This window comes from Papio anubis, unplaced genomic scaffold (assembly GCF_008728515.1).
Source record: "Papio anubis isolate 15944 unplaced genomic scaffold, Panubis1.0 scaffold250, whole genome shotgun sequence".
NCBI lineage: Eukaryota > Metazoa > Chordata > Mammalia > Primates > Cercopithecidae > Papio > Papio anubis.
The window spans coordinates 80,603-94,892 of NW_022162568.1; the positions used below are offsets into that span (position 1 = coordinate 80,603).

The 14,290-nt window shown below is 63.7% G+C and overlaps 1 protein-coding gene across 1 annotated transcript in view; it reads left to right on the forward strand.

The window, feature by feature from the left end:
* The first annotated feature begins 3,147 nt into the window (after nt 1-3,147).
* The window catches only part of MUC2 (mucin 2, oligomeric mucus/gel-forming), a 33,852-nt gene continuing 22,709 nt past the window's right edge, over nt 3,148-14,290 (forward strand). Inside the window, 21 exon segments of the mRNA XM_031661796.1 lie at nt 3,148-3,256; nt 3,934-4,204; nt 5,386-5,500; nt 5,882-5,972; nt 6,053-6,162; nt 6,242-6,452; nt 6,638-6,763; nt 7,237-7,354; nt 7,433-7,571; nt 7,827-7,937; nt 8,026-8,095; nt 8,374-8,511; nt 8,602-8,766; nt 9,240-9,334; nt 9,541-9,667; nt 10,016-10,271; nt 10,505-10,557; nt 12,017-12,225; nt 12,858-12,968; nt 13,050-13,229; nt 13,371-13,634. Of these exon segments, the coding sequence (XP_031517656.1) occupies nt 3,181-3,256; nt 3,934-4,204; nt 5,386-5,500; nt 5,882-5,972; nt 6,053-6,162; nt 6,242-6,452; nt 6,638-6,763; nt 7,237-7,354; nt 7,433-7,571; nt 7,827-7,937; nt 8,026-8,095; nt 8,374-8,511; nt 8,602-8,766; nt 9,240-9,334; nt 9,541-9,667; nt 10,016-10,271; nt 10,505-10,557; nt 12,017-12,225; nt 12,858-12,968; nt 13,050-13,229; nt 13,371-13,634 (3,036 nt within the window). The 5' untranslated portion in view covers nt 3,148-3,180.

The window sequence follows — 14,290 nt, forward strand, 5'->3', positions numbered from 1 at the left end:
AATGGAGCCTGCCCAGTGCCTGCCTGCCCATCGGAGGCCTGGCCTGGTTGAGGCCTCTCTCGATCCCTCACCTGAGAACAAACGCCTCTGTATGCTCACTTGCTCACCCTCCACCCCTCACACAGAAGTGGCACCTATATCCCGCCTTTCACCCCTGCAGTCCTTGGGAGGTGACGTGCACACCTCCAGGTGTCTCAGAACCTTTGGAGGCCCAGAAAGTGGCCGTGCTTGGGGGTCTGAGTCTGCCCTGTCTTTCAAGGCCCTGCACTGATTGTGTCAGGTCCCCCTGCCTCGCCAGGGTCACATTTGAGATATCCCTTCCAGCAGCATCCAGCCCAGTGCCATGCCAAAGACTGGAGCCACAGCCAGACAGGCCGACTCACACAGCCACCGTTTGAGTGACTGGGACAGGTGCAGGGGACGCACCTGCTGTCTTCGGCTCCCCCAGCAGCATAGGGTTCTCTCTTCTCGCCTCCCTCCCCAGCCTCCTCTTCCTCTTCCCTTTCCTCCTCCTCCTTTCCCTTCTCCCTCTTCCTCCGGTGGCCCCTTCTCCCTCTTCCTCCAGTGGCTCTGACCCCTGCATGGCTACCCCTCACTGGGCTTCCTGGTGACTCAGGTTTGTGGATACATAGCAGGAGGGCTGTCACTTCAGGTGCCGTGTGACGTCTGTGCTGCCTCCTCCCTACAGTCACTACTGCAAATTCCGTGCAGCCCTTGGCAACAGTGTCTTGTCAGGGTAAACACAGAGGGCGTGGGCAGACTGGGGAGAGGCTTTAGGGACCAGGATGCTGTCTGTGTGGGAGGCTGTACTCCATGCGGCCTCTGGCTCTGAGTCCCAGCCGGGGCCTGAGGCTGGGAGCTGACACGGGGCTGGGGCTGTCGGCTCCTGGCTGGACCGTGTCTGGCCCTCCATTTGGTGGGTGGTCATTCCCACCACTGCCATCACGTCCTTGTCACAGAAAGCAGAATCGACAAGCATTTTCCTTGGAGTGGTCAAAGCCCCTACTCTCTCCCTCCACTGGGGCCCCTCGAACCCCATGGGAAAGCCACAGGGTGGCGATGGGGTCCCAGGGCAGTACGGCTGCCCATTCTCCCACTCTGCACTTCCTGGAGGCCGACATTTCAGTAACCAGCAATGGGGGCCACATTTGGACCCATACAGGACATGGGAAGAGAGTGGCTGCAGAGCTGCTGACCTGCCCGGTCCCCATCACCTCCACAACCCCGGTAGATGCTGCGAATCTGGCAGTGGGGACCGGCTGAGGCTTGGAGGCAAAGAGGTCGGGGACACTCTCGCTTTAGGGGTGCCGGTGACTCCACAGTCACCCCGGCCTGATGGAGCCCTCACCGTCTTCCCCAGAACAGCTCCCTCTCACCATTAGGAATGGGGTTCAGCTCTCTGCACCCTGTCCCTTGCAGGGCTGCCTGTGAGCTCAGACAGGGCTCCTCCCTGGGACCTTGTCACGGGCCAAGACGGGTGTTAGGGTCAGACCCCCGAGCCTGGGCACCATCACTGCCTGCCCAGAGGGGACACAGGGTCAGATCCAGGGGACCCACCTCAGGCTTCAGGGCCGGAGGGGCTGTGCTGGGCAGCTTGTGCTCGGCTAGGATTCCTGCAATCCCCCCAGGGCAGGGGGAGCCTGGCCTGGAAAATCTCTGCCCCGAAGCCCCCCTGGAGCATGTCAGGGTCAGGGGTCTGCAGTTGGGGCTGTCCTTGGGTTTCCCCAGGGCTCCGTGCCAGTGGGTGGAGGCCTACACCGGGAAGTGAACAATGGTCCCCTCTGGCCTGGCCCAGCTGGGTCCGGTTTCTTAATCCCTGGTCCTCCTGGCCCGGCCACACACTCAGCTTCCTCCACGTGCCCAGGTCCTAGCAGGGAGTGCAGACCCTGGGGCCTGGTGCTGGCAGGCACCACAGAAGGGCAGGAGGGGTTTCATCCCAGGCCCCAGGTCCGGGCAGCAGGTCAACCAGGGAAAGAGGCTTGGTGCCTTGGGCCCCGAGTCTCCAAACTGTCAGGGTGAGTCCCCTCCCCACTGCCATCATGCTGCTGGCATGTCCCCATCCCCTTGGGCCAAAGCTGGGAACTCAACTCAGGGCCCATCTCTATTTTCAGGAGGAGAAAATTGTAGAGAGAGGGGAGGGCCCCCAGACCTCAGTTTACCCACTGGCGACACAAGGGAGCCCGCCTGTGCCCTCCCGGGCTGGGGCAAGCAGTGGTGGGCCCAGTGGTCTCGTGGCTTGGGGTCGGTATGAGTTCTGGTTCTCCAGGCTTTTCCAGACAACTGCTGGGCTTGGTGGGCAAGACCGAGGCTCATCAGAGGCCCAGCCTCAGGGGCAGGACCCTCACCCTGAGTGAGAGGTGGCTCGGGGGAGCCTGAGCAGGCTATCACCTCCTCAGCTCTCAGGCCCGAGGTCCTCATGTGGTCCCCGGGAGAAGGGGCAGACGGCCACCTCCGGCCACCAGCCAGCTCCCTGTATGCCTCATTCTGTAACACGTCCCCTGGCTGGGCAGGTGCTCCCCGAGTTCTAATCACATGTAATTCCAGAGAAGGAATTTCCCAGCCTGGGAAAAGGATGGGCTTAGAGGGTGGTTGGGGGCTGGGGCCTCTGACACTGCTCCGTGAGCCTGGCCAAGAGTCCCATGCAAGTCAGTGGCCTCCCTGCAGCCCGAAGGATCCCACATCCTCCCTGCCTTCGGGGAGGCCCCTTTCTGGAGTCAGGCCAGGAAACTGCCCCAGAACTTGGGCCCCGGAAACGGGTTGGTCCTCCCAGGGTAACATGAGCCTGATCAGGCCTGGAGACCTGCTCAGCGGGGGCCTGGGGACCCGTAGGGGGCTACGGAGCCTGACTGGACATGCTTCTGCCAGGACGCCCCTCCCCCGGCCACCCTGTCCCGCTAGTAGCTGGACGTGTTCCCTGGGTGTGTGCTGGCACTCAGGCCACAGGGCTGCCTCATCCTGAAGAAGGCTGTGTTTACCCAGGGAGCCATAAAGAGATGACCTCTGATAACCTGAATCAATATTTCCCCACTGGGGCTCGGGCCCCTGCAGCTGTCTTCTTGATCATCTAGCAAATGCCACACCCACTCCTTGACCCTCCCCTGCCTTCCTGCCCCTGTGCCAGGACATATAAGGACCAGACCCCTGCCCCCGGGCGCAACCCACACTGCCCTGCCAGCCACCATGGGGCTGCCGCTAGCCCCTCTCGCGGCTGTCTGCCTGGCCCTGTCTGTGGCAGGGGGCTTGGAGCTCCAGACAGGTGAGAGAGCAGACACAGGGGTCTGGGGCCTGGCAGAGTGTCCTGGGGGCAGGGCCAGGCGGGCAGGCGAGTGGCATCTGGGAGGAGGAGGTGGTCCCCGTGTGCATCCTAGCAGCATGGGTGGCTCCGCTGAGGCTCCTGGCTTGGGTTGGTCCCCTGCAGTCCCCGGCCCTGCTGACTTTCAAGGGGCTGGAAGGATGGGGTTCCCCCGCCATTCCTCTGGGGTTGACTGCCCGATGACAGTGTGGGTCTTGGGGCCAGCACCAGGTGGAAACAGCAGCCCAGGCCCCACTGAACTGCGTCATTGTCCATAGGGGAGGAAGGGGCGGCCAGGACCCCACCAGAAAGCCCCATTCTCAGGTGGCAGAGACCATTGAAGAGTTGGGGCAGCACAGCCCTTGCTGGGGAGTGGGGTGCCCAGAACCTCCTCTCCTACACCCCGCTGGGCACCCAGCCACACTCCTCACCAGGCCAGGAGTAGAAGCCCTGAGACCACTGTGGTGGGGTGACCAAAGACCAGCAGAGGGTCCGCGGATAGGAAGCTTTCCCGGCCAGGGGCCCTGCGCTGGGCTGGAAGCTGCTTCCAGGTGCTTCCGCAGGGCCCCCCTCTTGACGGTAGCCTGGGCAGCCTTCCCCCACCGGGGCCACTCACCCCTCATTCACTGCTGTTCCCTCAGAGGGCAGAGCCCGAAACCATGGCCACAACGTCTGCAGCACCTGGGGCGACTTCCACTACAAGACCTTCGACGGGGACATCTTCCGCTTCCCCGGCCTCTGCGACTACAACTTCGCCTCCGATTGCCGAGGCTCCTACAAGGAATTTGCCGTGCACCTAAAGCGGGGCCCGGGCCAGGCTGAGGCCCCCGCCAGGGTCGAGTCCATCCTGTTGACCATCAAGGATGACACCATCTACCTCACCCGCCACCTGGCTGTGCTGAACGGGGCCATGTGAGTGTGGTCGGTGGCACCCCTTCCACATCCTAGCAAAGGGGGCTGACGGTTCCCAAAGGGGTCTTCCTTGTAGCCCTAGGAGACCCCTCCTGCCCTGGCACACAGCTCAGGAGAACAGCCTTGAGGTTTGGGTTCAGGTCACTAATTCATTCAACAAACACTGATGAGCCCCCACCATTCCCCCCATAGCCAAGGGGTTTCAGTTACCCCTTTGCCTGTGTCCCTGACGGCCCCTCCCCTCGGAGCCCACCAGGCTCGGGACAGCCTTGGCACCCCTGGAGGCTGCCTGTTTCTGGTCCTGTGCCTGGATTGGCCGTGTGCGCCCACCCCAGGCTAGAGTTACAGAAGTTGGTGCAGGGGGGCTGTGGGAGCCCCTTCTCCACTCCCAGCTATTGTTCCCCTATTGTCTCCAGAACAATGAGGCCCTGTAAGTGCATTCCTGTCTAGCGGGTTCCCCACCTGCAGGACCTGCCCCTCTTTTGCCTGGGGATTCCGATTCCTGCAAGGGGCTCCAGCACAGGCACGGGCAGGCGGGTGGGTAGAGGCCCTCAGGGGTGGGCACGGGTGGATGGGTAGAGGCCCTCAGGTGTGGGTGGGTGGGTGGGTAGAGGCCCTCAGGGGTGGGCACGGGTGGGTGGGTAGAGGCCCTTGAGGACCGAGGCACAGAGGCTGGGGTGAGTGCCTCTACCTGGCCCAGCAAGGGGCATTGGCAGGAGGTGGTGTAGGGCCCCTGATAGCCTCAGGGGCAGTCTGGTGGGGGTTTGGGACCCCATGGGGTGATGTTCCACCAAGCAGGGGGCCTGGAAGGAGGCTGGGCAGCCTGGCCCTCCCTCCTCTCCCAACCTGGTGCCCTCAGGGCCTCTGAGAGGGGACCCTGCCCAGGACTGTGCCCCAAGGAGGGAATGGAGAGGAGGGCGTGCAGGCAGGAGGTGGCTCTGCTGGGGAAGCCTGGCCAGCGGAGACGGACAGGTGCTTTTTGGCCACTGCCCATGTCCCTCCACCCCAGAGGCTGGCCAACTTGGTGGCCCCAGGGCAGGAGCTGGGCCTGGCAGAGCCACCTCCACCACCCCAGGTGCCCAGCTTCAGTCCCCTTCGGGTGGTGGGGTCCCGGGAGGACAAGCTGGGGCGCGGGTGCCTGGGTGGTGGACCCAAGAGTGACCCTGATGTGCCCCCGCCAGGGTCAGCACCCCACACTACAGCCCCGGGCTGCTCGTCGAGAAGAGCGACGCCTACACCAAAGTCTACTCCCGCGCCGGCCTCACCCTCCTGTGGAACCGGGAGGACGCCCTCATGGTGCTCAGGGTTCCCGGGCTCCTGGGGCTGGTCAGGCCTCTGGGTGGACCCCAAGGGAGGGCAGGGAGGGCAGTGCTCGGACCTCTCACCGAGAGGGCAGGGGTGGGGCAGGGCCTTGGCAGCGCGGGGTGTCGGTGCTGGACTTGGGGGGCAGCAGCAGAAGCCGGCCTGGCCCTGACCCCCCAGGCCTCACCCTCCCCCCAAACACACCCAGCTTCTCAGGGACCTGCCCTGCCAGGCCACTCCCTGCCTGCTGACCCCAGCCTTCCTTCCCACCTTTCTGTGGCTCAAACAAGCCTCGAGTCTTGGGGGTTCCTGGCGGCTGCCCTGGAGGCTGTGGGCGGGGCGAGAGGTCAGCTCACCTGCTCCCTCCCCCAACAGCTGGAGCTGGACAGTAAGTTCCGGAACCACACCTGTGGCCTCTGCGGGGACTACAACGGCCTACAGAGCTATTCAGAATTCCTCTCTGACGGTGAGGCCCGGAGGGCTTGGTGGGGGCAGGGTGGGCTACGGGCCCCCAGGTGCCCCAGCTGAAGGACCGTGCGTCCCTAGGTGTGTTCTTCAGTCCCCTGGAGTTCGGGAACATGCAGAAGATCAATGAGCCCGATGTGGTGTGCGAGGACCCCCAGGAGACAGTGGCCCTCGCATCCTGCTCCGAGCACGTGAGTCCCCTCATTCTGGGGTGTTGGTCCTGGCGGAGCTGGCCTCTGAGCAGCATGCCCACCCTGCGTCTGTCCCCAGCGCGCCGAGTGTGAGAGGCTGCTGTCCGCCGAGGCCTTCGCGGACTGCCAGGACCTGGTGCCGCTGGAGCCCTATCTGCGTGCCTGCCAGCAGGACCGCTGCCGGTGCCCGGGCGGTGACACCTGCATCTGCAGCACTGTGGCCGAGTTCTCCCGCCAGTGCTCCCATGCCGGCGGCCGGCCCGGGAACTGGAGGACTGCCACGTTCTGCCGTAAGCCCCAGCACCCTGCAGGCAGGGGACCCCACGCTGGTGCTTTCCCCAAGCCCGGTTGGGAGTTGTGTCCGGGAGCCAGGGGGGCGCTCACTGCGGGCTGAGAGCCCTTCTCGGGGCACTTCGGCGTGGAGCGGCTGCTGTGCCCCAGCCTCACCCTCACCGTGTGGCCTCTGTGGTTCCAGCCAAGACCTGCCCCGGGAACCTGGTGTACCTGGAGAGTGGCTCGCCCTGCATGGACACCTGCTCACATCTGGAGGTGAGCAGCCTGTGCGAGGAGCACCGCATGGACGGCTGTTTCTGCCCGGAAGGTACGTGTGGAGGAGGGCCCTGCCCTGGCACTGCCCGCTGGACGAGAGGCCTGCAGCTCTGGCCTCGGGTTCTCGCCTGCGCCGAGGGGACGGCTCCGCTAGGTGGCGGGGGCAGTGGCAGCACAGAAGTGCTTCTCCCTCCACCCGATACCAGGGGCAGGTCCAGGGAGAAGGGGCCTCGGTGTGAGGCCCTTCCCAAAGGGTGGCTTCAGGGAGGCTGAGAAGGGGGCTACCTTCCTGGTCATCACCCTGGGGATAGACCTCCCCCTGCCTGGCCCTGACCCGGAGCCTGGAGGCCTTCGGGAGGAGCTCGATTGTCAGGGGCAGGAAGGTGGCCTGGAGGCTGGGCCCCCATGGCCAGACCCCAACCCAAGGACCAGGTGGGGACCACAGGCGTCGGCGCAGGGGACCAGTGGTGGCTGCGGGTGGGAGGCCTGGCTGGCAGGGTGACGTCGCCTCCCTGGTTGTCCCAGGCACCGTGTATGACGACATCGGGGGCAGCGGCTGCATTCCCGTGAGCCAGTGCCACTGCAGCCTGCACGGACACCTGTACACACCAGGCCAGGAGATCACCAATGGCTGCGAGCAGTGGTGAGTCCTGGGGCCAGGGCTGAGTGCAGCAGAGGCTGGGGCAGCTGAGCCCTGACCCTGTGCCCCGCTGCCCAACAGTGTCTGTAACGCTGGCCGCTGGGTGTGCAAAGACCTGCCCTGCCCTGGCACCTGCGCCCTGGAAGGCGGCTCCCACATCACCACCTTCGATGGGAAAACGTACACCTTCCATGGGGACTGCTACTACGTCCTGGCCAAGGTAGGCTGCCCAGGGTCAGGGGTATGGGGCAGAGCTGGGGCTGGCATCCAGGCCCTTGGCCATCCAGGGGTGGGTGGGCTGGCTGTCCCTGAAGCAGAGGGTGCCCGTGGGCTGTCCTGGGGTAGGTGACTGTGCTGCTCTCTGGCTGGAGGATAAGTAGTGGGCCTTCCTTTGTAAGCCACTGCCGGGTCCTAGGGTGCAGGGTGCTGCCCGTCCCGGCCCTCAGCTGCTGCTCTGCCTCTTGCCCCATCACAGGGTGACCACAACGATTCCTACGCTCTCCTGGGTGAGCTGGCCCCCTGTGGCTCCACGGACAAGCAGACCTGCCTGAAGACGGTGGTGCTGCTGGCCGACAAGAAGAAGAATGTGAGTAGTGCTGCCCCCTCCTTCTGGAGCCCCAGGTCCCCCAATGGGGGCCCTTCTCAGCCCTGAGCAACCTTGGCCTTTCCCACAGGTGGTCGTCTTCAAGTCTGATGGCAGCGTGCTGCTCAACGAGCTGCAGGTGAACCTGCCCCACGTGACCGGTGAGTTGTACCCCAGGGAGGGGCCCAGGCCCTTCAAGCTCCGCTGGGCCTGCAGTGATTCGGACAGTCCAGCCGTCTCAGACCCAGGAGGCTGGGTGGAAAGGTTCCATGGGAGGAGGGTCCCTGCAGCACCCGGCAGGCTCTCTCCTGGGCCCTCTGCTGGAGGGGGCGGTGGGAGGGTGACATCCTCCTGCTGCTCACCTGGGCCAGGCAGGCCCTGGGAGCCCTGCCCCTCGCTGTGCCCCTTACCGTGTCCCTCACCGTGCCCCTGCCTGCAGCGAGCTTCTCCGTCTTCCGCCCGTCTTCCTACCACATCATCGTGAGCATGGCCAGCGGCCTTCAACTGCAGGTGCAGCTGGCCCCAGTCATGCAACTCTTCCTGACGCTGGACCAGGCCTCCCAGGGGCAGGTGCAGGGTAAGTGGCCCCACCGGGATTGCCCCAACAAAGGCCCACAGGGGGGCCTGCTAGCCCCAGACCCTTCCCAACCCTGTCCTGGCCCCTCAGGCCTCTGTGGGAACTTCAACGGCCTGGAAGGTGATGACTTCAAGACGGCCAGTGGGCTGGTGGAGGCCACGGGGGCCGGCTTTGCCAACACCTGGAAGGCACAGTCAAGCTGCCATGACAAGCTGGACTGGCTGGACGATCCCTGCTCCCTGAACATCGAGAGTGGTGAGGCCCAGCAACATGGGCGCCCCCACCCAGCCTGCCTGGGGGACCCGGTCCATGGCCTGGAAGGGCAGATGGGGCTCCCAGCAGGACACGTGGGTGGTGAGGGGCAGAAGTTAGGTGGCTCTCCGCCAGGGGCAGCCCAGCACCAGCTGCTTCCTGCTGTGGCTAGTTTATGGCGGCCATGGTGGCAGCCTGCCAGGTGACCCGGAAGAGGGCCTGGGCTGGTCCCTACCTGCCCCATCACATCCGGGATGCTGGGCCCTTGGGGGTGAGAGACGGGAGGTGGTGGGTGCCCTGCCCGGGTCTCTATCCAGCCTGGAGCTGCCTGGAAATTTGACTCAGGGGGAGGAAGGGGCCTGGGCATGGGTGCACAGAAGGAACCATATCTGGGGCCAAGGCAGGCGGGCAGCAGGGCCCAGGGGATCTCATGGGGGTCCCAGGCCCCGCTGAAGTTCTGATCCCCCACTCCCCAGCCAACTATGCCGAGCACTGGTGCTCCCTCCTGAAGAAGACAGAGACCCCCTTTGGCAGGTGCCACTCGGTCGTGGACCCCGCTGAGTATTACAAGGTGGGTGGGACCCACACCCCCAGGCCCCCATGCCATCGAGGTGGACTCAGGGCACTCCCAGGCCTCCATGCCACCTGTGAGGTGGACTCAGGGCACCCGGCCGGGCCCACTGGTTGCTGTGTGCGTGTGTGAGCTTGCATCTGTGAGCGCCGGGCCATGCTCTGCCTCCCTGCCTCACTGCCCGCCCACCTTGTTCTGTCGCCCAGAGGTGCAAATATGACACGTGCAACTGTCAGAACAACGAGGACTGCCTGTGCGCCGCCCTGTCCTCCTACGCGCGTGCCTGTGCTGCCAAGGGAGTCATGCTGTGGGGCTGGCGGGACCATGTCTGCAGTGAGTGCCGTCCCTGTGGGCTGCCTCTTTGGGATGGGGTCCAGGCTTTGAGCTCCTGGGACGGGGCTGGGGGCCCTGAGCATGGGTGGTCCAGGGAGAGGAGTTGGCCCCTGCAGCCACGGACCAGGCTCCAGCTTCATCGGCCAGTGGTAGCGGGAAACCAGCTCCTCCTACAGCAAGGGGCGGTCACATAGCAGGGGTGGAACCTGGGGCCGGCCTGGAGCTGTGGCAGCCGAGTGTGGAAGTGGGTCCCAGAGTGTGCATTCCCTGGTCCCCTGGCCACCCTGGGGATGGGAGCTGGGCATCTGGCTCCTCCTGCCCCTCACGCCACCCCATGGTCCTCTGCAGACAAGGATGTGGGCTCCTGCCCCAACTCGCAGGTCTTCCTGTACAACTTGACCACCTGCCAGCAGACCTGCCGCTCCCTCTCTGAGGCCAACAGCCACTGTCTTGAGGGCTTTGCGCCTGTGGACGGCTGCGGCTGCCCTGACCACACCTTCCTGGACGAGAAGGGCCGCTGCGTGCCCCTGGCCAAGTGCTCTTGCTACCACCGCGGCCTCTACCTGGAGGCAGGGGATGTGGTCGTCAGGCAGGAAGAACGATGGTGGGTAACTGCTTGGGTGTCAGGTGTGGCGTGGGGGCGGGGGAGCTCCTTCTGAACCTGCCCCAAACGGAGACCTGGGAGACTCTACCTGGGGAAGCTGAGACACCCAAGACTGAGGGGTGCCTGGGGTGGGGGGCGCTGACAGTCACCAGGCTCACATCTGTCCCGGGGAAGCTGCGGGCTGTCTGTGGCCGTCTTGCATGGGCCCCACTCATCCCCGGCCTTTTCCACAGTGTGTGCCGGGACGGGAGGCTGCACTGTAGGCAGATCCATCTGATTGGCCAGAGTAAGTGGCACTGCCCCGGCCACCCCTCCCTCACCTGCCCTGGCCACTGTCCCCGGCCACCTCTCCCTGCCTGCCCTGGCCACTCTTCCCTGTCACCCCTCCCCTCACTTAATTTTTGTCTTTTGAGTTTGAGATTTTGTTAATTTTGATTGGTGATTTTGTTTTGATGATTTTACGAGTTTGAGATCTTTTTCCTTTTGATTTTATTTTGTTCGAGGATTTTCTTCCCTGACCTTTTTCTTTCCTTGCCTTCCTCGAAAGATCTTCCTTACGCATCGAGCATTTCCTTTGTTAATTTTCCTTTTCTATGCCTGGCATTAATTCTTTCTCATTTGTTCTCTCTTTAGTTACCTTTCCTTGTTTACCTTGCTACCTTCCTTTATCCTTTTCTCATTTGTTCAGTTACCTTTCTCTCCCCTTTAGCTACCTCGAGCACTTCCTCCTGTTCTTTACTCTTCCTTTGACTCAGCGTCTCAGTTTGTTCTGACTTTGTTTGTTGAGCAATTCTCGGTTCCATGGTTGTATCGGGTTCTAAAGATCCATGGATCTCAGAATTTGATTCAGATTTGGCCATCCGGGAAGCCTCGGCGCCCTCAGCTGCCAGACGCCGGGCCGGCTGCTGGGGTGCTGCTGTGGGCGGGCAGTAGGGATTCTGGGCTGGGACTGAGCCCGCTCTACCAGCCCCCAGCCAGGGTCTGGGTGCTGAGTCCTGAGGACGAGAGGGACTCGTCGATAAGCCAACCCTGTCCCTGGGAGGCGGCAGCCTGTGAACCACTGGCAAGAGGGGCAGTGTAGGGCCCTCAGCCAGCAGCCCTTACCAGTCTCCTGCCCCAGGCCCTGAGGGGGAGGGAGGCCTGAGCCCAGGCTAGGGGGAGTGGGTGGGAGGTCTGGGATGTGACAGAGACTGCATGGTCAGGCCTTCCTGGCTGTGTATCCAATCCTGATGGGCTGCAGGGCTGCAGGGAGGGCAGCTCAGGGAGGCCGCAGCCCAACGCCCACCCCTGAACTCCACTCCCCCTGGCTGTTCCCAGTACCACACAGAGTGTAAGTCAGGCTGTGCCCTGATGGGCTGGACGACGGCCGGGCTGCTGTGTGTGTGGTGGAGAAGGAATGCCCCGGGCCCATGTACTGGCACCCAAGTATTCTCGGGCCAAGATCAAGGGACTGCAATACCTGGTAAGCTGGGTCTCGCCTGGGTTCCGGCTGCCTCCAGGCCCCACACGCCTGCAAGGGTGGCCACTGGAGAGCAGGCCAAGGGGCAGTGCCCCTCCTCCTGGGGGTCCCGCCTGGGTCTCATGAGATCCTGTGACAGCCCCTGTCCCATCGGCAGGGTGGTCTCTCATGTCAGCCAGCTGGTCTTGAAGCCAAGCATGGGAGGCGCACACCTGGAGCCACCTCTTTGGGGTCTGCAGGTGCCCCCAGGGAGCACACAGGAGCCTGTCTGCATCGGTGTCCACAGGGTCTCCAGGCACCCATGAGCGGGTCCTGGGTCCCTTCAGGCTCTCCTCCTGTCCTCCCCTCAGCACCTGCCAGGAGAGGACGCTTGGGTATGCACCCAGGCAGCCATGGCACCTGCCTCCGGCCTTAATTTTAAGCCGCCACTACATCACTCTCTTGACGGGAAGTACTAATGACTTTGACGGACACTGCTCCTATGTGGCTGTTCAGGTGTGGTCACGGGCACTGCCTGGCTGGGCTGCTTGTGGTCAGGGGACCCTCTTGGCTTCCGCCTCCGAGCCCAGTGCCCAGCCCCTCGTTCCCTGAGACTTTGGAAGGCCGCCTTTCCTCAGCCCCAGACCCACCCACCTCACAGGGAGGATCTCAGTCTCTAGCCAGGGAAGTGGGCAAGTGTAGTAAAACCCCTCCTGCACTGCCCCAGTTCTGTGGTTCTCCTCTGGGTCCCTCCCTCCTGGGTCTCTCCTCCTCCAGGCCCTCCTCTGGGTCCCTCTCCTTGCTCCTCCTGGGTCCTCCCTCCTGTGGGTCCTCCTCTGGGTGCACAGGGCGCAAGTGGCCACCCACCCAGCCATGGGGACTGAGGGTTCTGCATGGGAGTGAGTAGGCCAGGGCTGGGGCCGCCGCCCACCTAGGCTCTCCAGATCCAAATCCCACGCAGCCCCTTGAGTGTCTCGTGATCCCCAGGGACAGGGACACGGGCCTGCAGCTGGGTCAGGTCCTCGGATGGGCAGGGCCAGGGCCTGGTTTGTCTGCTCAGTGGCTGTGGCCCCGCCAACTGGGGCGGGTGTGCCCTGGGACACCTGGGGCCCAGCTGTCCTGGCTGACCTTGCCCTCCTGGCCCCCAGGACTACTGCGGCCAGAACTCCTCACTAGGCTCATTCAGCATCATCACCGAGAACGTCCCCTGTGGCACGACGGGCGTCACCTGCTCCAAGGCCATCAAGATCTTCATTGGGGTGAGTGCTGCTGGCCCCGGGAATGTGTGAGCCCTGCGGGACCCTCAGACCAGCCGGTGACTGGGCCTCTCCTCCGGGCAGAGCACGGAGCTGAAGTTGGAAGAAAAGGGCCATGTGGTGATTCAGCGCGACGAGGGTCACCATGTGACCTACACCACGCGGGAGGTGGGCCAGTACCTGGTGGTGGAGTCCAGCACGGGCATCATCGTCATCTGGGACAAGAGGACCACCGTGTTCATCAAGCTGGCTCCCTCCTACAAGGTGGGCTACCTCCCTGCCTGCCCTGCCCTCTCCTGTCCTCTCCTGGCCAGCCCCCTACCCCCTGCCCTGGTGTTTGCGGGACAAGCCGCTGCCCTCCCTCCAGCCCCTTTTCGGAGCCCCCGGGGTGCTTGTCTCTTGCAGGGCACCGTGTGTGGCCTGTGTGGGAACTTTGATGACCACTCCAACAACGACTTCACCAGACGGGACCACATGGTGGTGAGCAGCGGGCTGGACTTCGGGAACAGCTGGAAGGAGGCCCCCACCTGCCCGGACGTGAGCACCAACCCCGAGCCCTGCAGCCTGAACCCGCACCGCCGCTCCTGGGCCGAGAAGCAGTGCAGCATCCTCAAAAGCGATGTGTTCAGCATCTGCCATGGCAAGGTGGGCTGGCCAGGCCGCGGCGGGGCAACTAGGCAGAGCAGGGCTGCAGGTGGGCGGTGGATGTGGGCGGGGCCATGGGCACCAGGGGCAGGGCTGGTGGTGGATGGAAGGAAGGAAGGAATTAGTGGAAGGAAGGAGGAAAATAGGTGGTGGATGGAAGGCATGAAGGAGGGGCCAGGTATGGACAGGAATCAGTGGCCAGGTGGACATGGAAAGAGTGGTGGCTGGAATGGGCTCTGTGAATTTTAAGCAAAGTCGCAAGGCTTAATGATCAGCGCGGGCTACAGCAGGGTGAGGTCTTGGGTGCTCTGGGGGCTTCTGTGGCTTCTCCACACGCCTCCTCCACACACCTTCAGGAGTCGCCCTGCTGGCGACACAGCACTTGTCCTCCAGCTTTGGCTCTGGCTGCTGCATCCTTTGGTCAATGCGGACTATATAATCAGCCTCCCTCTGAGACCTCCTGGTTGGACCCCAGCCTCCCTCTGCCTCCCAGGCTCAGATATTCACCTGGGAGGGAGAAAGGACATGTGCTCCCATGCCGGCATGACATCCCCAGCTACAGGCAGCTGGGGAGACGGGGTTCCCAGGATGGCCAAGGCTACAGCTGAGGATGCAGGAGGGCTGGGTGATGGGTCTCACAGCCACCATGGGACAGGCAGCAACCGAACGAAGCACAACAA